This window comes from Lotus japonicus, chromosome 2 (genome assembly GCF_012489685.1).
Source record: "Lotus japonicus ecotype B-129 chromosome 2, LjGifu_v1.2".
In the NCBI taxonomy this organism is placed as follows: Eukaryota; Viridiplantae; Streptophyta; class Magnoliopsida; order Fabales; family Fabaceae; genus Lotus; species Lotus japonicus.
Window position 1 is genome coordinate 88,369,067 of NC_080042.1, and position 23,275 is coordinate 88,392,341.

At 39.3% G+C, this 23,275-nt stretch overlaps 4 protein-coding genes and 1 pseudogene across 4 annotated transcripts; 1 reads left to right on the forward strand and 4 right to left on the reverse strand.

Annotated features, from left to right (window-relative positions):
• The first annotated feature begins 1,694 nt into the window (after positions 1-1,694).
• On the forward strand, positions 1,695-6,099 carry LOC130740693 (lipid phosphate phosphatase epsilon 2, chloroplastic-like). The gene is made up of 4 exons (XM_057593371.1): positions 1,695-3,369; positions 4,338-4,560; positions 5,018-5,091; positions 5,769-6,099. Exons 1-4 carry the CDS (start codon positions 3,031-3,033, stop codon positions 5,991-5,993), a joined length of 861 nt encoding a protein of 286 aa, XP_057449354.1. The 5' UTR covers positions 1,695-3,030; the 3' UTR covers positions 5,994-6,099.
• Positions 6,100-6,195: 96 nt separating this feature from the next.
• Positions 6,196-8,832, reverse strand: LOC130740692 (mannan endo-1,4-beta-mannosidase 7). The gene is made up of 5 exons (XM_057593370.1): positions 8,359-8,832; positions 8,055-8,249; positions 7,652-7,774; positions 7,001-7,203; positions 6,196-6,909 (listed from the first exon to the last, which is right to left on the reverse strand). Exons 1-5 carry the CDS (start codon positions 8,668-8,670, stop codon positions 6,456-6,458), a joined length of 1,287 nt encoding a protein of 428 aa, XP_057449353.1. The 5' UTR covers positions 8,671-8,832; the 3' UTR covers positions 6,196-6,455.
• Positions 8,833-12,187: 3,355 nt separating this feature from the next.
• Positions 12,188-13,279, reverse strand: LOC130737217 (uncharacterized). Its single transcript, XM_057588975.1, has one exon. The coding sequence runs from the start codon at positions 13,277-13,279 to the stop codon at positions 12,188-12,190; it is 1,092 nt and encodes a 363-aa protein (XP_057444958.1).
• A 3,373-nt stretch (positions 13,280-16,652) lies between these two features.
• Positions 16,653-20,259, reverse strand: LOC130740694 (uncharacterized). The gene is made up of 4 exons (XM_057593372.1): positions 19,894-20,259; positions 19,001-19,669; positions 18,293-18,730; positions 16,653-17,173 (listed from the first exon to the last, which is right to left on the reverse strand). The coding sequence occupies exons 2-4, from the start codon at positions 19,662-19,664 to the stop codon at positions 16,995-16,997; spliced, it is 1,281 nt and encodes a 426-aa protein (XP_057449355.1). The 5' UTR covers positions 19,665-19,669; positions 19,894-20,259; the 3' UTR covers positions 16,653-16,994.
• A 2,371-nt stretch (positions 20,260-22,630) lies between these two features.
• On the reverse strand, positions 22,631-23,214 carry LOC130740696 (uncharacterized; annotated as a pseudogene).
• Positions 23,215-23,275: the final 61 nt, after the last annotated feature.

Consider the following 23,275-nt stretch of genomic DNA (forward strand, 5'->3'; position numbering starts at 1 on the left):
TGTAATCAAATGGAGGAATGAGTTTCCAGGTGTGTGAGAATTCAAAAAATGCGCAACAAAAAGCAGGCCCATAAAGTTGGAGTGCTAAAATGGTTTTTTGGGTTTGTATCTTCAACCAAGCCGACAAAAAATAGCGGGTCAAATAGCCTGGCCCAATTAGCTCAAAAAAGTAAATATATGGTAAAGACGTAAAGTCACTTTCAATCAAAATAAAAAAAAGGGTAAAATCACTCTATTTTTAATAATTTAATAATATTTTAGTACGTGTTTTAGGAAATTTCAATTCATGATAAAATCTCAAAATATTATGGGAGTACTCTATGCTAGGGTAATGGTACCTCATAACCTAGGAGATTTGTGTGAACAAAACCGTTGCAATTTATAATAGTTTGATTCTTAGCTCTTTATGAAATAAGATGATTAAACATGTTAACCCTTGAGGAAAAAAAAGTTAATATATAAGCAGATGACAATAATGTTGCATTATTACATCTAAATTTATCAAACCTGCATGTGAAAGAATTAGAGGAAAGCCATTTCCAAACAAGTGCAATGGAAGGTAAATACTCAAAGTAAAGATCAGACATAATGGTGGGTTTTCATATGTACTAATGTAACTATGATCCAACATGGTGCTGAATAGCATATCATAACCTAATCAATAAGGCAACTCTCATTAACGCCAATCAAGAATACTACTATCTTTACCCAATATTCTTCAGCAAAACAGTGAACAATCAACATAAGTCTAACATGAACAAGTAGTGTGGTTATTAAGCGATTTGGCTAGGTTGGTTTGTTCTGCAGCAGCAGCAGCAGGGTGAACGAAAATTGGCAACGACTCTTCCCGCAGAAACCTCATTTGCTTTGCAATGAATGCCTCAATCGTGCGCTGGAACTCCTCATTGCTCAGTTCATCGTGCGGATACATATTTTCCCGCTCCGATCGCCGGAGTTTCTGTCTCTCCGTGTCGTTGCCATCCTTCAACCACTCCGAATCAGAATCTGCTACGGCGCTTGAATCATCGTGCGCACACGTGTCGTCCGTAATGTGCTTGTTATGGTACTCTACTACTTCTTCCTCGGATTGCGTGGTGGTGCCGCGGGCGGACTGGACGATCAAGGCGGCGATGATGGCGTTGGAGAGGGCGAAGACGAAGAGAGGGTTCCGGAGGCAGTCGGCGGAGAATCGGAGGGCGAAAGGGAGGCGAGTGAGGATCCATGAGAGAGCTAGGCAGAGCATGAGAATGTGAAGAGTCTTGGCAATGCCGGTGAAGAAAGAGGAGAATACAAATGAGTCCATTGATCTAGCCATTGAAAGAAAGAAAGAAAGAAAGAAAGAGAAGTTAATTATAAAGTGTATGAGAAGACAGAAGCAACTATGCGAGGAATCGTTTAAACGATAGAAAGGAATCATGGAATGGAAGGAAGCTAAAGCTGAGTCAAATATTGACTCATTCTAAACACTGCACTGCACGGATCCAATCAAAACTGCTCTCTGTGTCTGTCTGTAACTGGCGTACTGAAATAAAATTGCCAGACCTGCTGCTGCTATATCTAATCTACTACTCTCCACTCCAGTATCTTTCATTTTATTCTTTTCAATTCACAAAAAGTGTCCTTACTTATTATTCGTATATTAGTGGGTTGGGAACGTGCAATTTGTCATTGCGAACTTGGCAGCTAAGCCAAGAACAGAGGGAAGGAAATATGCGTGAAAGAATGGTAACTGGTAAGATAAGATGTGGCCTGCCCTGCCCTTTCACGTGAGTGAGTCATGCGTCAGCGTAAAGTTCCAGTACCAGTACCAGTACCAGTACCACTGTACCAGTACCGCTCGTGCATTCTGGGGCTCACTGCTGCTCTATTCAAACGTTTAGGACTAGTGTGTGTACCAATTCAAATTCAACTAATACTCACTTTCGTCTTAAATTTTCCAAAAAGGATTAGATATGATTTTTTTAATCCCTGATTTATTATAAATTATTGATATTCGTTTTTTCTTTTACTTTGGTTACTCTACTATTGTTAAAAGGAGTGCTGATAAGTAGAGATTAGACATTCAATAAATATAAGCATTAGCAGTAATTTCTAACCGCTATTAATACTTGTGATAGTTTATATTACGTGTTTAAATCAAGAGTTGTGATGCTTGAGTTACCAATAATGTATTGGTCTGAGTGAAATGAGCTCAAATCTCTTAATCATGTAGTACTTAGTTCAATTATTGGATTCACATGCATGAAAAATACACATTTGAAATGGGCCTTAACTTTGTGTCTAACAGTACCTCGAGACATTAGTGTATTACCTATTGAATGGGAGGATAATGTGGATATCAAAAAGAATCTATCACTTATTATTTCTCTCTTCCAATTTCTTTCTAGTGGTGGCCGAAACAATGACTTATGATACTATGTCGCTGCTGCTATCTTCTAGTACCATAATTCATTGTTTCGGTCACCTATACCTTCCACTTCAACCGCCACCATTATCATCACCATTTGGCTCCTTCCATCATATCCACTTGAAACACATACCTTCCAAAATAAATAATAATTTCTTTTATAGGCAAATGTTAGTTGTTAATAATCTTAGTAAATTAGTCTCTCCTCAAGATTCGAACCCTAAACCCTTTACCCTTCATCCGACCCTATATCCCTAACTCTTATGTCCAAAATAAATAGTAGTAACTTCTTTCTTCTCACTTACTATAACTTCTATCTTTTTACTTTCTATTCAATCAACCAATTTAGAGGGGAGAGTGTACACACTTTACATCATTCTTTCTTTCTTTTTTCTACCATAGTATCTTTCTCACATGTTTCCGTCTTCTCATTTTCTCCTCTAATCCAAACACAGTTTAGAAATGGTAATTGTGGACACAAAATAGTTGGACTTTTCTGAACCCAGGATATGATATAGAACAAGAAACATCTTCTTCCCGTACACTGCATTAACTACCTCCGTGAAATAAATAACACCACTGTAGTCGTTTTCTGATGGACTACCGGAGCACCACCCTCTCCCATGGCGGCAACAACCGCAATTTGCTTCCATCCCTCTTCTATCCTTCACCGACCAGTTTTGCTTAAACAAAGATACTTGAAAAAAAACACTACTTTATTTGCTTCTGCTCGTAGTCATAGCTTTTCTGCTTCAAGATCATTCCTTTCTGGCGAGTTTGTTCCAAAGAAACTCTCTTTAGGAAGAAACACAAACTGGGTATCAAGCCCCATGAATGCTTCTGCTTCCAGAGATGGAGGGAATAGCGATGAAAACATTCAAGTGTTTGAACAAGAAGCTTTAATTGATGCTGGCTCATCCAAGTTTTTATCTCAGGATATGGAATACAAGCTCAATAGATTGGTTGGTAATCTTTCCTGAACTTTTTCAATGCCTGAATTTCCAGTTATATGATGTGTATTTTCTGTTATGGGTTACTCCATAGTGCATACCTAAGAAATTCAACATAAGAAAGTGGTTCTTTCTCTATGTAACATTTTGGTATATTGTCTCTAGATCAATTATTCCTTAAAGATGTTTATTGTTGTGACTTGTGAGAAATCATTGTGAGGATACTAAATCAGGAGGTGCTCAGATTAATTTAGGACAAAAACTGTCTGTATAAGCACTCCATATTAGCCTCTACTGAATTTAGTAACCAGAGATGAGTTCATGATCCATTATCATTTGTATTTTTCTAATTGCAAAAAGAAAAGGAAATAGAAAGAGGAATGTCAAAAGCTCAGTAGTTAGACCCATTAAGAGCCTGCTAAGCATAAACATTGCTTATTGTTCCCAGGTTATCCTATTGATTTTACACCAAGGGAGGACAACCAGGACCAATGGCAACACAAGATTGTTTTTCCTGAGGCCTCTTTCTATTATACAAATCTAACACAACTGCTAGTATGTTTCCTTTGGAAATAGCCTTTTGTAAGGCTCACCTGAACTGTCTGCAATCTGCAAATCTATAGCATATAAGGTATTCTCTGCTTGGTCACTGACTGTATGTTAGACGTCAGTCCTAGTCCTAGTTTTGAGACTCCTAATCGCCAAATCTGACTATGGATCGTTTGGCTCCACGATCGCTGTTCCTTTGAAATGCCGTTAATAAGTGAATGCCAATTAGTTCTTCCACAAGCTTGACATGATGAGATAAACCTTTTAGGCTAATAAGACTGAGTCCGAGATGATTAGCTTTGCTTAAAATTGAAATTTGTACATGAATAATCTGTTTTCAAGTCTTGAGCATTGGTCATAGTAAAATTAAGTCAAAACTACAGTATAGCTATACTTTTATGAGCTGATGCATTTGATCCGGTTGTTCACAGAGCAAGTGGATAGTAGCTGCCCTCTTTGCTGGTTTAATTCTTTGGAGGCATGATGTAGAAGCCTTATGGTTTGGAGCTGGATCTGTTTTAAATGCTGTACTTTCAGTTTGGCTCAAACGTATACTAAACCAGGAACGGCCCTCAACCGTAAAATCTGACCCAGGGATGCCGTCTTCACACGCACAATCAATATTCTTTACTGTCATCTTCGTCATTTTGTCAAGTAACTTCTCTTACTGCATTTTCCTTTTTAATGAACTACCAAGAGAAATGGTTCACCAGTCTTATTTCTGTGATTCTTGCATGGCTGTCCTTATGTGTTCTTTTCAGTATCAGATTTTAATATCTCCAATGTTATACAATCTTAACTTTTGAAGCGGCTAGTTTGGAATTGCTGGGATAAAATCATTTGCTTTCTGTGTTTTCTATTGCTTCATGAAATGAAATTTTTCATTATTTTAGTTTCCTTTCGTGTGATTACCATGGCATCCAAATGCAAGCAAAAGTTGTTGCTTTTATTGTTGTTGTTATTATTATTATTATTATTATCATTATCATGTTTTATTTCTACTTTCATGGAGGTGCTGATGCTTTTGGATTTTTTTCTTTCTTTATTACGCAAAATATTAGAATTATATGGTTTCACTGAAAATACACGTGTTTCTCTTATGATACCTCAGGTATAGAATGGCTTGGGCTAAATGGATTCACCATTGCTATCAGCGGATTGGTCTTGGCATTTGGTTCTTTTTTTGTAAGTACTTGTATTTCCATTCTAGGCAATTGGGATAGCTTAAATTCCCAGTTCATTGATACCACAATTTCTGCTGTTTCATGATCCATCATAATTCATAAGTGGTTATTTCGATCGTCATGCCAAGTTCTTCTTGCATTAGGTGCTTCAAGTAGATACCTGTTTTTCGTGTTATTCGATTAATCTGTTCCATTGGTACTTAATAATATTCCAACCTTAGCTTGTGCTATTTGACAATTTTTGTGATGTCATTTTTCAAAGTACTCTAATGTCATGCATGAAAAATAAAAAGCTCTGTGTATAAGAATCATCGCTGACTGTCAAAACCAAAAAGTTGGAAATGTTCAGAATATGGAGCATGTTAGAATTATGCCAAAGTTAAGTCATAAGTGTGACTGGGTCTGACATGCATACATTAATCACTTGTATATGAAGAGCATTAAACAAACTTATCAATTGGAAAGAATTTTAAAGTTTAACATTATCTGTATAAACTATTTCCTTAGGATTAGCATTGCGTTGCACATAGTGCTGCATCTTGAAGTTCTAGAGGGGAATTGATTTAAAGTATTCTCTATTTACTGTATAATGGAAAACTGTACAATTCTGGGCACCATGCTAAAAAGTTGTAAGTATTTGTAAGACTGAGTTGCTTATGCTTATTTCTACGTTTGCAGTCGTACCTAAGGGTGTCGCAACAACTTCATACAACAAGTCAAGTGCTTGTAGGAGGTGCTATTGGATCCATTTACTCTATTTTGTGGTATTGGCTATGGAAACATTTTGTGCTGGATGCATTTATAGCTTCTCTGTGGGTTAGAATCATTGTTGTTTTGGGCTCTGCAGGACTTTGCTTAGGTTTTGTTATATTTGCATTTCGTCATTGGCTTCGAAACGAATAAACCGCCAACACATGTTATAACATTATAGTATGCTTTTGCGGCTATTGGCTAATGACATCTCATCTTGTTTTATGATACCTAAATGATATCAAATGAGTGTTCATCACTGGTGTGCACCTGATTTTTTTTATATGTTGCTACTGAACGAATAATGCTGGTAAAAACACGTTACTACAATTTAAGGAAGTGTAAGAAAAATGTGTAAAAACAACAGCACACTTACATTTGTTGATGATTTCGCAAAACAAACTAGTACATGACAATGAAAAACTAAGGAGCAGCTTTTTATCCCAGTTAAACAAGGGAGAAGCTGAAAGTATGAACACACTTCTACATAACTTAGTTACCCTCCTGGATGGAAAAACATTCTGATTCATCTCAAAGAGAGAAACCGATCTACGAAAATCTTCCCAGCACAAACAAGATTAACTCGAACTGCATGTGGTGGATACAATTCCATCATCAGTTCCCAATTTGCCCACCTCTGTTTCCTCCAGAGCGCGAAAATCCTCTGCTTCTGGCCCTCTTCCACCGCCGCACATTGGCGAGCCTCCCATAGATCTTTCGAATCATGTACAGCTTGTGAGACTGCTGAGCAATCACGTTCGCAGTAGAGGAACTCTCACCGAGCTTTATTCCATACCCATCGTCGAAAGACTCCATGCCTTCCGTCAGAAGCTGCCAGAACATAGCTCCCCCTGCTGCGCCGCCTCTTTTGGCAGAGAAGTATATCTTGTAGTACACAGAATTGAAGAGCTCATCCCTCTGGTAGTTGCTGTAACCTGAATCCTTGAATGACTTCCCAAATTCTGCTACCAGAATTGGCTTCCGGAGCATATATTGTGCGTCTAGGAAGTGAGCGCTAAGCCAGTTGTTCAAGAATGAAAGTTGATTTTGATCATTTGAGCTGGATACCCTGTTTTGTTACAATGAAAACTTACGTTAACCGATTGAGAACAAAAAAATGTGCATTTTTTCAGTTACTGTCAGTTTATTTTTTTCGTTACCATTGGTCGGGATAGCAGTGAACAGTTGCAAAATCAATGCCAGGGACTCGGTTGTTTGCAATGAAGTCTGTCCCTATATCAAAACCAGGATTCATTTGCTTTCTTTGTGGTGTTGATTGTCCATAAAACCCTTCAAGCCCTGCCTCCAATAAATGTTTCCTGTCTATGGACTTCACAAAAGAAGCCATTTCCGTGATCCAAGCCTGTAATGACAAGAGGGTCAGCTCTGGCCATGAAACCAGGTCCGTGATTTGTGACTTGACTTGGACAAGGATGTCACTATAATATGTTTCTCTAGACTATTTTTAAAGTGGGTAATCCACAGTTATTAGTCGTTGATTCATGATCTTTAATTAAAAAATCATTATATCAGCGACTAAAAACAATGAATCACCACTGAACTACTTCAAAAGATAATATCTCTGGACCATATACAATTATACTCAATCCAAAAAGACTAATCATAATAATTATTGAAGATTTCTTTCATGAATTAAGTACTTTTAGTGCAAGATTTTAAGGGAGCACTATTTATGAGAGGAAAAAAGCTAGAGGCTGAAGTCAAAAGGAAAAGAAAAAAGAAAAAGTAAAGGGAACAACAAACGAGTAAAGATGTTGTAGCAAAAATAAAAAAGAGTGAAGATATTTGACCTGAATAGTTCTCCCTGAAGAATCTGATGTGCATCTAGGTTCATTCATAAGCTCCCAGGCCATGATAGTTGGATCATCTTTGTAATGAATTCCAGTGAAACTGTTGTATCTGTTAAGCACAGTCTGGAAGATGCAGATAAAATAGAACTTCAGATTATCTTTTCCATTAAGAGATGATCTTATTCGGTGAAAGGAACAAAAAACAGAACTTGCATCAGCAGAGCAAATGCAAAAAAAAAAATTACAAATAAGATATTCCATGGCATGTTGTAAGGAACAAAAAATTAGGAGAGACCAAAAAAATGGACCAAGATTTTGTTAAGTGAAAGGAAGCAAACTTCCTAACCAAATGTTTCAATCAATTTTTATCAAACAAGGTAACAGAAATTCAATTTGTAATAACCTTGACATGGTTTATGTAGAAACCCTTGACAACAGGATTCCTGAAGAAATCATCATCTGATGTAAGGTACTGCCCTTTACTTCTAGCCCAGTTCACATACTGCTTCTTCCCTCCAAAGCTATCATAGTTGTTCACCAAGCTCAATATGAGCTTAATCCCATGCCTTCTGGCCTCAGATATAACAAAGTCTAACCCCTTCAACCAACAAACAGAGAAAACATAAGAAAAACACAGATACAAGTAAATAATATGTTAAAAGGCACAATTTTGAACCCTTTTTGGTCTTTGGAATTATGAGAGATACCTTAAACATTTGCTCATTATAGAAGCCAGGAGCATACTGTAGAGGTCTATAACCACCATCACTGAAAGCCCAAGTTCTAGCAACAGTGAGGCCATGACTTGTTGCTTCACGGAAAGCAGCTGAAACTTTGTATCTCTGAGATGGGTCAGAAGCTGTGTACATTAACCAGTAAGCATTGAAGCCATTTGCATAGTAAGGGCTTCCATTCAACATGAAGTGGATGCCTCTGGTTCTGACAAAATCATCCTTAGCTTTCACACTGACATGATGGACCAAAATAGACAAAAGAAACAGTAAAGCAAAATGCTTCATCTCTGCTTCAATCTCTTACAGACACTGACACTATCAATGTGTGTGGAGACTTCTCTTGCTGTTTATATGCTTAGTGTAGAGATGAGAGAAAAGGAAAATGTTGGGCTCCTTAATTAGCAGTTGAGAGACCCCATAAAAAGTGTAAAAGAAGCTTGTCTGCTTACAAGTGAAAATAATTGAGAGAAACCCTCTATTATGTAGTAGGGTGGTTTTTTTTTTTTCCTCGCACAGCCGACTGCCATGAGATTAATCCCTCGTCGGAGATCAATAGATCATGTAAGTGTGTAGACATCTCCCAACATATTTCTTCTTACACACCGTCTAAGAATCAAACCCTAAACTAAATGTGTAAATAGTTCAAGTGGTAAGAGCTAGAGACATAAGAGTTTAGTGAGATGAAGGGTCCCAGATTCGAACCCGGAGGAGAGATTAATTTACTAACATTTCTAAAAACTAACATTTACCTATAAAAAAAATGTAAATTGCTCAATTAGAGTTATACTACAACTTATGCTACTAGAGTTTTTACGTGTAAAAAGAATGAAGCAGCATAAAGATGTAATACTAGTGTATTACTACCAAGTACCGACACAGCAGTGGCATAATGTGAAAACAGTAAACCAACTGCTACACTTATTTTTTTTTTTTGCTTCATCGGAACATAACAGACAAAACAACACTAAACACTAAACATGGAGTCTCTGAGCAGTAGAGTCTCCAAATCAAAGGAAGGTTGATCCAACACTCTGTTCCCAGCACTTGGCTCCCGGGCAGCCTCACGAGCTAGGCAGTCCGCCGCCATGTTACACTCACGCGGTATCCATGCGACCCTTACTGACCACGCACGAGTAAGAAGCTCAACAATATCCGCAGCCACCGGGAAAAGGTGAAGGTCCCGACGCTCCTGTACCATCTGCACCAGCTCACGCCTATCTGATTCACAATATACCTGACGGAATCCGCGAGCCCATGCAAGCTCAAGCCCTCCACGCATCGCAAGGGCCTCCGCCATCAACGCTGACCCACCTCCTGCCATTGCCATAAAGCCTGTTAACCAGCCACCCTGGTGGTCACGAAGGAGGCCACCCGCACCCATAATGCGCTCTTGGTCCTTGAAGCTGCCATCCACGTTTAGTTTTACTGCCCCACTTGGTGGGGGTAAACATCTGGGGAGCAGCAATCCTTCACTGTTCAAAATATCGCCTTGTTGAAAACACATCTTTATTTCATCATGCTCCACGCACAGTCTCCTCCAAGCTTCATATATGGACCAGGGAGCTTCCTCAAAGCACATATTGTTCCTCCAACGCCACACGCCCCAAACACCCGCCAAGAACGCTGAGCTATACCTACCACGAGCTAGGCTTGGCAAAACAAGAGGACATCATCAGCAAAAAATAAGTGGGAGACCGGAGGACCCTCCTTGGCAATCCTCAATGGCTTCCAAGAACCCGCATCCACCAACTGCTGAATATGGACCGAGAGCCTCTCCATGCAAAGAACAAAAAGATACGGAGACATCGGGTCACCTTGGCGAAGTCCTCTACCAGGCTTGAAGGGCGGCAAACGCTCCCCATTCCAAAGAAGTGATATGGTAGAGGAGCTTACACAAAACATAATAAGCTCAACAATTATATTTGGAAATCCAAAGAGAACCAAGGTTTCTTTCAAAAATGACCAAGACACACTGTCGTATGCCTTCTCCAGGTCTATCTTGAAGGCAAGGCTCCCCTTCTTTGATGTCGAGCTACTCATCTGATGAACCGCCTCCTGAGCTACAAAGGCATTATCCATGGTGCCTCGTCCGGGGAGGAAACTACTCTGCATGGGCCCAATAATGTTGTCCAAGAAAGGGCGAAGCCTGTTCACTAGGACCTTAGTAATGGTTTTATAGGTCACGTTACACAGGCTTATGGGTCTCAGCTCCTTCACTGTAGTAGGATGGTCCACCTTAGGGATCAAAACAATGAGAATTTGCAGCAGTTCCTCATTCACATGGCCTTGTTCAAAGGTTGATTTCACCACCTGCCAGAGAGAATCTCCCACTTTCTCCCAATATTTCTTGAAGAAGAAGGGCTGGAAGCCATCGGGTCCAGGAGCAGTGAAAGACTTCATAGACATGATAGCAGTTCTAACCTCGTCCTTCTCTACTGGAAGTGTCAAGACTTCCTTGGCAGCCTCTGATAGCGTCGGGAACACCTCATGAAGAAAAGGGTGGGCTGACTGAGACTGTGACGCAGCAAACAAGCCATTGAAATAGTAATTAACTTCCTCCGCTAAACGACCCGCCTCCATACACCATTCACCATCATCAAGCTTAAGTCTATGAATATGATTGCGCTTCCTTCTAATCACACAATGTGCATGGAAATATGACGTATTACGGTCACCAAAACGCACTCGGTTGTCTCTAGATTTTTGGTACCAAAGTAACTCTTCTTGCCTCAAGATATTTCGATATTCTCTCTGGAGGTCCATCTCAAACTGTACCAAGCTGGAAGAGACCTGGACATCAAGCTCTCGTTGGACTCCTCGCAACCTGGCCTCTACCCTCCTCTTGCGCCGGTGGATATTCCCAAATGTGTCTTTGTTAAAGGCCAAAGAGTCCACTTTGACTCGTTCAAGTTTCCGGCTGATGTTTTCGTCTCCATTCCTCCACGCATTCTCAACCAAAGCCCTGTAATCAGGGTGATCAGCCCAAGCAGCAATGAACCTAAAAGGGCCGGTCTGTGGATGAGGAGGGGGAGCCCCACAAGACACGAACAGCGGACAGTGATCCGAATGCAGGCGGTTCAAGGTCTGGACAAAGGCTTCAGGAAAGGCAATCCGCCATTCCACATCGCTGATGCCTCGATCCAAACGCTTGGAGAGCACTAGCCTATTATTGTGCTTACGGAACCAGGTATATTTGTTCCCCACCATACCCAGGTCCACCAAGTTGCATGCCTCCATCATAGCGGAGAACCTCGCTGCTCTGCTATGCACAAAGTTTCCTCCCCGGGTCTCACTGGCATGGGCTACTTCATTAAAGTCTCCCACTAAGAGCCAAGGATGAATAATGCTGCTTCTCAGCGTTTCCAGATGGGACCAAAATTGCTCCCTCAGAGCTGGCACTGGCGACGCATACACTGCTGTGCAAACCCATGAGAAACTATCTCTCCAAACTTCAAAGGATATAGCCTGGCGGGATTGGTCAACCAAACGGAGAGACACTTGCGCCCCATTATTTCTGAGGACCCATATCCCACCCCGGAAGCCCTCAGCCTCTTCCAGGTATATGGGTGAAAAATTGAGACCCTGCCAGAATTGTTGAACTCTATCAAACTGGCACCTCGTCTCTAGAAGAAGAACCAAATCAGGTTTGTGAATCCTGACAAGATCCTTGACAAACAGCTTGCCTCCCTCGCCAAGAGCGCCGCGCACATTCCACGAAAGGAGTTTGAAGTCATCGAAACCTATCATAAAAACCATGATAGAAGAGGGGGGAAGGTCCCCCTTAGCCCAATTCTGGGCAACATCACTGTTGTACTTCATGGGCAACATCCTCCACCTGCATGCTTGTACAGGAAGTTTCTTCCACCGTTGGTGCAACTGTTTGTCGCTCTTGGGCTTTTCCCGTTGTCGGCTCTCCCAAGTCCATGCTATCCTGGCCGACCATCCTCGAGGATTCTAGGTTAGTATTTTCCCAAGAGGGAGATGTGGGCTTCTCAGCCCCTTTCACTAGAGTGTGCCCTAAGTTTTTAGCTCCTTCAGTCTCCTCTCCACGTGACCTCTTTTTTTTCTTAGGAATATCCTCTTTTGCCCCAGACCCACCAGCCATGCCAGCATTAAACGCTGGTGCTGACTTGAATTTGAATTCAGGGAATACCTTTTTGGGCTCTCTCTCTTTCTGTGCCAAAGATTTGGTATTCGAATCTCTGCCTCCTTTATTCTTGCCACTTCCTTGTTGTGGTCCCCCCTTTGTCTCCTTGGATTTCGTTTTCTGATTTTTCTTTCTTGAAACTGTCATCCAATCCCCACTTTCCACGTGCTGCACAGATGATTGACTCCCTGGAATCTCGCCCCTGATTGTCGGATCATCTGCATTTCCTTTTTCGTTCTCAGGGGTAATCGAAACCCTAGTATGGTCCCCCCCTGACTGCGTTGCTCCTGTCGCCGCCAGCTCCACCACCTGAGATGCCCCTGGCTCAGTTTGCGTCCCCATGCCTGGTGCAACTTCCACACTTGGCTTAGCTGCCACCGGCACCATCCCTGCACATTCTCTAGTCCGATGCCCATAACACCCACATTTCGTACAAATCACGTGCAGTCCCTCATATTCAATTTTGTACCAATAGTCTTCAATCATGATTCGACCAAAGACTGGCTTGGAGAGATCCAATTCCACACAAATGCGTGCATATTTTCCACGTTCACCACTCAGGGTATTGAAATCCACTTTAATTGGCTTCCCAATGAATCGAGCCACTGACATCAAAAAGCTCTCATTATAGAATGCTGCATTCAGACCCGGTATCCGGATCCAGGCTAGTGTCTTTGTAACCTTTGCCTCCGGAGCAATGAAAGCAATACTCCAGGTAGACACCGCCAAATAGTGATCAAAGATCATCTAAGGACCACCCCCAATGACTTTCTCACGATCCTCCGGCACGTCAAACTTCACCAGGAAGAACCCATTATCCACATCCAACAGATTAAAATCCCCAAAAGGTTTCCAAACCTGTGTCAACTTGGCTTTCATGGTGCGAAAACCCCACTTTTTCCCTAAAAGGCTGACAACAAGGGCCTCCTTCCATGGTGAGCACATATCCTCCATGACCTTCTTGTCCACTCGAATCCTGGGAAGCATCGTGTTCCCATCCACAAACTCCAATCGCATCTTGTCCTCTTTGAACCAGTTCACGCTTTCCTTCGAGGGGGTGGTTTGGGAGCCCCCCCCCCCCAAAAGTTTATCCCTAAAGGACGTAGCCTCCGTCACTCCTTTGTCGTCCGGTGGCTTCTGGCGGCTGAACACCTCCTCCCCATGAGAGAACGCAGCTCCAGTAGTCGCGCTCTCCATTCTTAATATATTATCTCATAAAAAAAAAGTATGACACACTAACTTCACATCTTATGCTACACTTATTATGATAATTTTTATTATGATTTACCGACTTTTCTTTTTCATAAAGTCACGTTCAATTAAAAATAAGTGACGGGATTTTATGAAAAAGAAAAGTCGGTAAATCATAATAAAAATTATTTACATTACTTTTTATTTAGCTATTTTCTTATTGAAAGAACAATTATTTAATTGTTTAATCAAAATGGCCAACCAGTTGAAAGAAAGCATAATCTTAATTATATTGAACCAATTTATCAACAGTCCACTCTTCTTAATCAAAATAACCATTGCCAGGCTTTTATCTATAATGGTGATAACGTTCATATGATCATGCTCATGCAGTACCAATGCTTTGATGGTTTGGCTAATTACTTGGTTGAATGCACCGACAGGGATGTAAACTAATTTTAATTTGACCAAAATTTTACACAGTACTAATGAAAGAGAATGAAGAACGGAAGAAGATGAGAGAAATAGCAACAATGATATATACACACCTCTTTTTTTATAAACTTCAATTTCACATATTTTTATTTCTATCTCTCTCCTCTTACCATCACATCTTATACTTTCTCTCTCTTACTTTTTTTTTTCCATATCTCTATCATCTTCCACCTCTTTCCACCTCCACCTCATTTTGAGGTGTGAACCAATAATTATTCGAGAAATAGAGATGTTATAACTGGTAGTATGAAGGAAATTAGGGAAGAGATAAAAAAGTTTAAAAACTTATCAAAGTTGATTTTGGTCTGGACATTTTTTTAACGCATCGTGCTACTTATAGAAGTTTCACGATCTGAGAGTGTCGGAGGATATATAATAGTGGCCGGACTCGTGCAGTGGAATGGCAGTGTGGATAAGGTTGAGTAAAAGAGAAGAGAAGATAAAGCTATTTTATAGTTTACAATTGATTTTTGAAGATATCTAAAATTAGTTAAATACATTTTTAGTACAGAGCTGAATTAGATTTGATTCCTCATGAAAATTTCAAAACTTAATGCTAATGAAATGAGTAAATTTAGTCTCGGTAGTTTGTGTATTTTATGACGGTTTAAACTACTACAAACTCATGTTCTGATAGTTAAAAACTTCTACTAATACCAAAAATTGAAAAAAATGGACAATAGGGACTAACTTTACATATTTTACTAAATTCAGATCAATTCACCATAGTTTTACAAGTACTAAAAACATATATAACCCTTTAACTTTTGTTAGTGTCAATACTCACTTAGTGAATTTTTTTTGCCAGTTTAGCATCACCTTTAAGAGAGGCTGTATGTTACATTAGTAGTTGTGGTGGACATTTTCTTGTTGATACTCTTTCATCTCCATGGCTTCAAATTCTCTTGTTTTGGTATCTCTATCTAGCATCTGATCCACCACCACGCGGCATGGTGTTATCGAGTTGGACCCATGATTTGCACCAGCATGTCCACCACTATTTGTATATCTTTTTCTCCTTCTCTGCTTTGATTCTTACGTCCACCCATTTGCCTTCTCATTAACTGTACTTCTAATTAGACCTCACATTCGGTAGAAATTAACTGAATAATTCAGTTGCTCAAATAGCTACTAAATGTGAGTAAATTATAGGACCATTAACTCTTACAAATACTTATAGATAATTGGTTAAAATTTATTTTTCCTTACATCAATTCAATTTGTACTAAGAAACAACTCACATATTCTTCTCATGGGAATTGATTATAACTTTTTTTCTTTTTGAAGTCGGGAATTGATTATAACTTACTTGTAGAAGAGTTTATTGTTGAGACATGCATGTTGGGGAACAAAATCCGAAACCTACTCAGTACGTGCATTAATCACGGAAAATGGTGGGTATAAATAAGGTAGAGTGCCGTGGGTCAGGACTCAGGATAAGGCCACACGTGGGCGAACAGAGCCACGTTCCATTGAATTTCAATTGAGCATTTGTCAAGAGTATTTCCATGATTGGCACAATTCAATCACCAGATCCATCTAACACCACACTCTCCTTCCAGGAACTCAAGAATACCCTTTTTCACAAAAACTCAAGAACTTCAAAACAAAAATAGAAATATATATTTGTCTGTTCTGGATATGGTAAGGCCATTGTTAGATACTGTAGTACAAATTTGTCGAAAAAATGTGTTCAGTAATGTCTCACAAACATTTTGGTTCCATCAATATAGCTCACCTAACATCTCAACCTATCATTAATCCTTCACTTCTTACAACTAACTCAGCAACTGCATCAATACAATCACCAACTACCGCCTCACTTTTTGCTTGCTTCCAATGCGGTGCCCTCAATCAATAAACTCTAAACCCTACTATAAGACTCACATCACTCACTAACGCTCCTTTCCCTTAAGCCCTTAGCCTAGGCAAAACCTCTATTACAAAGCATTGTCAAAGATCAAAGAAGGAGCCAATATCAAACCTAACTCTAAGCCATGTTTTCATTCTCCTAAGAAAGCCCACATCATTTTCACAAACAAAAAAACCCAATTTACCTATTGCAATACCTGCTAAAAAATAAACAATGTTTTTAATTGTGTGGTCTCACTCTTGAATACTACACTTGTAAATCTTCCTTAAAAAATTGATGTTAACTTACACTTGCCAAAACAAAAATTAACAAACTTTAACTGCTTCCAGGGAATTAGTCAGCAAACAATTTAGTTGTATAACAATTATTTATATCAAACCTCTGTTACTGATTATAGGTCGGTCAAAATCCTTTACCAGAACACAACCTTACACTCATGAAGTGTGGCTGGAATAATCTGATATAGTTTAGTTGGTCAAAAACCTATAACAAAACATGTTCCAGATAAAGGAAACCTACCCTATCCTCTCTTTCTCTTTTGTAGAGTGAGTAATCCACGAATTGATGAAACAATCTACTATAAGTGCACTGAGCCAAATGTATCAAATTGGACAAACATATATGTAAGTACTCAAAATTTCCAAGTGACACAGCTTGGACAAATGTGCACAGGTAGGAACGGAATATTTCTCTACAATGCGGACCAAAACACCTCATTGAACTACTCACCAAGATTTCAAGTGGAAGGCCGCGGATTCTTTAAATAGCTAAATTATGAACAAACACTTAAATGCCTGAAAATTGCAACTGATCAAGATTGAAGTTTACCACAAAGTGGCCTGTAGAACTTTTATTTTCCTCTCGACCTCTCCTACTGAGTTACAGTTAGTGGTATAGAGTAAACTACTTAGCTGCATCTTCATGTTCGGGAACCAGATGATCGTCTGCAGAGGATGATCCGTTACCTGTTGGGAGATAAGACCATGCTATTGCTGCAGTACTAAGTGCAATCACAGTCGTAAGGGAGCCCCAAATCCATCTTTGTCTCCTACTTTTTCTTTGCCTCTCCCGCCGTGCCATCTCTGGACAACACAGAAAATTAACATAAATGAGATTGGCAAGTTATGCAAGCTAAATAAATCAGGACGAACTTTCCCTATGTATGTGGATAGGGCAGTATGCTTCTGTGTTTTTGTGCAAATAGAATATTGTCTACTAAGTAGAAAAGTCACAAACAACAGCCCACGGCATAGCTTAAGAAATTTTCACTGTCCTTAGACACCAGCTCCACTAGCATAAGAGTAGTTTTAATGAATGCAGGTGTCCTAACTATATCAGCAGAGGTTTCTCAACTTAATGCAACAAATACCAGTACGTCAATAACAGATAATGCGTCCAAAAAACACATCAAATCAAGGCTGATTAACTTCAAGCCAATCTAGCAAGTAAGCACTCCTACATATATGTTCTTCCATACACACAATTATCTTTATTTTGTAAGATTCCACAAACCTAACATCCAGAATGCACTCAAGCAAACAAAATACAAGTTAGAGCTTAAAAGAAACTTCAAAAGTATAAAGAACTTTCATAAAGAAACCACACAGTCAAGCACCACCAATCCACCATACTCTCAGAGAACACCTTGCAATTGTAAGAAATCCAGAAAGAACTGAAAAATTAAGATTAATGTCTGAAAATATATACATCTCCATACAAGGATCAACCTATGAGCTCATACTATCTCATCAATCATTGAAAATCATGAGCTCTTTCCTTTTTTATGGGGGGGGGGGGGGGGGAGGGGATAATTTTCAACTACCAATCACACACCATTCATTTTTACAAAATCACACTCGTACCCTAAATTGGAAATCAGAGCAAGAAAAAGAAACCTTTCCTGCCCTTGGACATACAAGTTTGAACGGTCAATAAAATAACCATATCACATTCACAGATTCACTGCCCAGATACAAGATATTCACTCAACAGGCACAATTGCATTGCGTCCATCCAGATTCTAGAGCATGTATAATCTTAATCTAAATGCACAGTGGGATCATTGTGTTATGAGGAAAATAAAATGACGAACCAAATTATAACGATGTAAATAGATGTATCTAATTAAAAGCAGAAAAAATTAATTGATGAGTCCACTTAATCAAAACAACAACAGACTAAATATATGATGCATATCTTACCTACTGCCTCCTGGTTTCTCTGAGACATCTCCCGGTTCATGGTCTCATAACAGCGGAGTCGTTCCAAGAGCCGAGTGATCTCAAAATTCTTGGACTCAAGTTGGGCTTCCATCTCCTTCTCTACCTCAGCCCTGACAGTTCCTCTCCCGACAATATTTGATATGAACCTAGCAACATAAATCTGTTGACAAAGATCTTGCACAGGGTCATGATTAGGCTGCTCGCCTTCAGCAACAACACTAAGATCTGAAGGCAAAATAATTCCTGCCTGACATAACCCTTGCCTAACACTCTCCCATTGGTTTCTGAAGTTATTCAGGGATTCTTCAGCTTGCTTCCGCTTCTCTATCTCCATCAATAGACTCAACCTCATTTCACGCAATTCAGCTTCAACATCATATGTAGTAGATTTTTGAGGCGTGCCTTTGGAAGATAGTTCTACACAAAGAAAAGAGTCATGTAAGCTGATTTACAACATGAAATATTTGTGAGAAACTTCATTATAGAAGTAACTATCCTCTCTTCCTCCTCTATTTGATCAGTACATGAAATATGCAATAAGATTAAAATCAGGATATTCCTTTAACCACACTGCAGTAAGTCCCATAAGCCTCAACAAATTTCTATAAGTGAGAAGAATAAACAAGCCTATGCTTGCCCATGTGCATTTGGAACAGAAATAATTGGTAGTAAAGCAAATCATTTTACCTTCCCAAGCATCATAAAACTCCCCTCCAGGACTGCTGAATTTCATAGACAGTTCTGTCCCTGCATTATCCTCTCCATCTGTATTACTTGTGAAACTCAACGAATCTTGTGTGTCAAAGAAGTCTTCAATCTCTCTATCTCTTTCCGAATTCAATGCCAGTGCCTTTTCCCTGAGTAAAACATCCGTCAAGCTACCGTTTTCAGGTTCTCTGTGTCCATTGCTTCTATCAAGTTCACCACCACAGACACCATTCACCTGCTTGTCTTCAAGTTCAGGTTTTGTAAAAGTGACTTGAAGGTCACCAGCCGAACTTGACACCACATTTTCTAACTCCTTATCATTAACCTTTTGATCGCCATTAACATTCTGATGGGACAGTACACTAGCCTCGGAAGAACTCTTGAGCAATCGCGGCCCCCGGCATTTGTGGTTGACAATGTACGGCGAAGGAGGGAACGACGAAGAAGTTGCATCTTGAAGCGGCTTCACCTCAGGGGTGGCATAAAGTGCTGGCTTCAATCGCGGACGAGGAGCCTTACTTTTCGGTGCACTAGTAGTCCTCTCTAGCTTGTGAAATTCCGGAACAGGCATTGAAGGTGAAACGGGCTTGGAAGGTCCAGGCTCTAACAAGGTATCCAATGCTATGGCAGTAAAAGTCGGCATATTATCTGTAAATCATGAAGCCATCAAATAAACTTTTGAGAAATCTATTATAACCTAAATTGAGGAAATTAAACCCAGAACACCACCATAAGTAAAGAAAATCACATATAAGCGAGATTAAAACGCAAAATCAACCAAATAATAAACGAATTGGAGGTGAAACCTAAAGAGAATTCAAAATTTGAAAGCGGTAAATTCAAAATATGAAAAGAAGAGAGAGAGAAAGTACCTGCGTGTGCGTACGTAGAGAAGAAAGGGAAAGGGATAGATAGGTCTAAGCGGGAAGAAGAAGAGCGGCGGGAAGCATAGCGCGTCCAAAATGTGATGACTGTTAACGTTGGATGACTGTTCTGTTCTGTCAACAAACAACACCACGCGTCTCTCTGTTTGTTTAATGTAACACAGAAACAAACCTAACCTGTTCCCGAAGAATCAACTTCGACTATTTCTTTGGTTATTGCGATGACCGCTTCTCTTCTCGCTCTTTTGTTTTGTGGAATTTTCTCTCTCTTTCTGGAACAACTTTTCTAGTTTCTTCCTCCGCAATTGTTTGGGACTTTTTTGGGGTAGGGGACCTGAGCCAGTGACATAAACATGACCTTATTCTCTCTTTCCCTAGTTGATTTTATTCTCTTTTTTTAGGTTCTTCTTCTGTGGACCCCTTCCTGGGCCAGGCCGTTCATGTTGATGAGAAGCATCCAATTCTAGGCTTTGCTTTGGACCAAAAAAAAAGCGACAAAACTAGGGTTTTTCGCCTTCTCTAGGGAGGGATTTCTATTTGCTTAATATAGATGTTTTCTCCCGCACATCATGTGGATTTCTACCATATGAAGTGGTTTTTCTACCACATTACTAGTTTGTGACCGTGGGCTTTGCTTCTGTCGTTGTCCCTCGATGTTCCATCACCAACGCTAGTCATTTCATCTTATGTTGTTGTTTGTTTGGGATCTACTAGAACCTTCCTCTTCTCTCTATGTTCTCGAAGCTACCGATTTGACCTCTTTTGATGTCGTTGGAGCTAGGATGTGGGCTTCCCTAATAGCTGCACAATTTGCAACTTTGGCAGAGCCGAATGAGTTGTTTTGATAGGAGCATTGTGTAAAAGGGACGATGAATGTTCGTTCCACTCATTTAGCATCCTAGTTAACTTTGGGGATTTTTAGGAGGTTTCTGTATGATTGAGGGTTTTTACATCACGATATTTTAATTTCTTAGCTAGAGGGTGCATGATTGGGCTTTTTAAAAAAGCATGTTTAGTTATACATATTGGGCTTAGGCTATCAAAAATATATGTTCAACTTGACACGCTAGCCCACTTATTTTTTTTTTAGTTCGTAAACATTTATTGTTTGTATACGTACATCTTTCCATAAACACATTAGCCCACTTGTGTTGAAATAGAAACCCTAAAATTAGTTCAACATCGATCCCACTGTGCAAAGTCTAAGTGCCATTGATGGGTCAGTCATCATTATTATTATTATTATTATTTTCTTCATCGAAAAATTGGTTAGTTGTCATTACATAGAAAATTTTAACAACAATGATTAAAATAGATAACAATGTATATTTCCGGTGATTGAAAACTACAAAATATTCTTAAGAACTAAAACCAACATTTGTTAGAATTTCAGGGACTAAGAACATATTTAGGATAGTATTTCATATTTGTTACATTTATATCTTATTATCTCATTATGCTAAATAAATGATAATGTCTTTTCTTTAAGATTTATACTTTTCGACCACCTCTCAATTTATGAAAGTGATTGGTTGTTTGAAGTTTTTGTTTTGAGGATTCTTTGCCTTGAAATCTGTGGTCTTAAGCTATGTTTTATTCTCTGGTTTATCAATGTTTCATATTTTTTTATTTGACATGATAAAATTCCATTGGTGTTGGTGAGATAGAAATTTGAGACACCACAAAAGGACATAAAGGCGGTCCAAAATTGGGATATGTTTGATGATTTTATTTAAATAACTTAAACAATATACTTAGATTACAAATCCAAATACTTCACTATGATCTAGTTTACCTTGATTTAGTCCAACCACTCCAACCTGAAGTCTTGATGGTTTATTACTCGATTCAAATTCAATTTTCATATCAAAATCTAGCGCTTGAGAGTATACAATTGATTTAGTCCAACCGGATTGTGATGGTGATGGTCAGGAATCGCGACTGCTCTACGTAGAATTTCTCATCACACTAGTTGCCCGGTCATATTTTTCCTTGCTGAGCACATTCACATTGAAATTTCTATCTCATCTACACAATAGTTTCCCAATCCTAATATCCTGTTAAGGGTTTTGGGTCGATTTTCGAGTTTTCAGCCGATTTTTGAGAGTCGGATCGATTTTTAGTGTTTTGGACCATCTTTCTGTTTTCGGCCGATTTTTGAGTGTCGGGCCAATTTTTAGGGTTTTGGGCCGATTTTTGAGTTTTTGGTTGACTTTCGAGTTTATGGCCGATTTTAGGGTTTTTAGCCGAGATTAAATTTTTTTACTGAATTTAGATAGGGTTAAGGGAGAGATGAAGAATTTGAAATTCCTCCTATTTTGAGGTGATTTCAATTACCCTAAATCCTATTGAGTAAAATACCTCATTTAATTACTAGTAATTTGAGAATTCTCCACATTAGATATCCAAACAAGGTATTTTAATTGAAGGGATTTGAAATACCCTCTAAAATTACATTCCCCTCAAATATTCCCCCATCCAAACACAACCTTAGTGCTACCCCCAAAATTTTCCAGTTTCACAATGCGCTGAAACTTTAATTCAAATGGTATAACACAAGTCTCAAACTATCTCTAATCAGCTTCAATAAAAGATAGCAAGACAAATCGATTCCAACCTAATTGTCCATAAAGACGTCTATGTGCAATCTATTTAACCTCTATGAAGTTAGTTTATATTGTTAAGAACATAAAACTATATCATCATATCCAGTAAGAAGCAAATATGGAAAATGAAACAGTACTTCTGCAAATTCATTCATATTAATGATTCAACAACAAAATCACTTATATATTGCTTTACATCTTCTTATGGTGATTTGATATGAGAGTCAAACACTGATTCTTACAGAAAATAGCACTATGGCGTGAATTTGAAACCTGAGCAGCAAACTATCACTTGAAATAGATAACAGGTTGGTTGGAATTTACATCCCACATGCCTCCTTCCTTCATGTACTCAAGGTACCTCGTGAATTCAGGCTTAGCTGTTGCTTTCTTCTTCCGGCGAAATTCAAAGAGGCTGAAGATAGGGTGACTCTTCTCCTTAGGATTATTAGTGGCTCTCTTTGTGGGGTTTCTATGCAGATTGATGGATGAAGAACCAAGAGCCATTGATGTTGCTGAACTGGAAGGCACACTTGTGCTCCTCGTCATCTCCTCATTCGAAGTTCCACCACCAGCAGCAGAATCTTTATCCATTTTCTCATACTTCGAAGGGCCTGGCCGAGTGCTCAAAGATTTAAACATGGCTAGATCTTGTTCTGTGAAAGGCAAGATTTTGATTGATAGATTAGGGATGCACAGGCATGAAAGGAGAAGGGTTGGTGTGAGTTTCAGATGATGAGATAACTTGTAGCACTTAGCTTGAT

Coding starts and splice junctions, on each gene's coding strand:
- LOC130740693 (XM_057593371.1), top strand. CDS start 3,031: ATGGCGGCAACAACCGCAATTTGCTTCCATCCCTCTTCTATCCTTCAC. Junction 3,370..4,337: donor AATACAAGCTCAATAGATTG/GTTGGTAATCTT, acceptor GGTTGTTCACAG/AGCAAGTGGATAGTAGCTGC. Junction 5,092..5,768: donor TGGCATTTGGTTCTTTTTTT/GTAAGTACTTGT, acceptor CTACGTTTGCAG/TCGTACCTAAGGGTGTCGCA.
- LOC130737217 (XM_057588975.1), bottom strand. CDS start 13,279: ATGATCTTTGATCACTATTTGGCGGTGTCTACCTGGAGTATTGCTTTC.
- LOC130740692 (XM_057593370.1), bottom strand. CDS start 8,670: ATGAAGCATTTTGCTTTACTGTTTCTTTTGTCTATTTTGGTCCATCAT. Junction 8,250..8,358: donor ATAATGAGCAAATGTTTAAG/GTATCTCTCATA, acceptor TGTTGGTTGAAG/GGGTTAGACTTTGTTATATC. Junction 6,910..7,000: donor CACTGCTATCCCGACCAATG/GTAACGAAAAAA, acceptor GTAACAAAACAG/GGTATCCAGCTCAAATGATC.
- LOC130740694 (XM_057593372.1), bottom strand. CDS start 19,664: ATGCCGACTTTTACTGCCATAGCATTGGATACCTTGTTAGAGCCTGGA. Junction 18,731..19,000: donor GTTTTATGATGCTTGGGAAG/GTAAAATGATTT, acceptor TTCTTTGTGTAG/AACTATCTTCCAAAGGCACG. Junction 17,174..18,292: donor GAGAAACCAGGAGGCAGTAG/GTAAGATATGCA, acceptor TGTGTTGTCCAG/AGATGGCACGGCGGGAGAGG.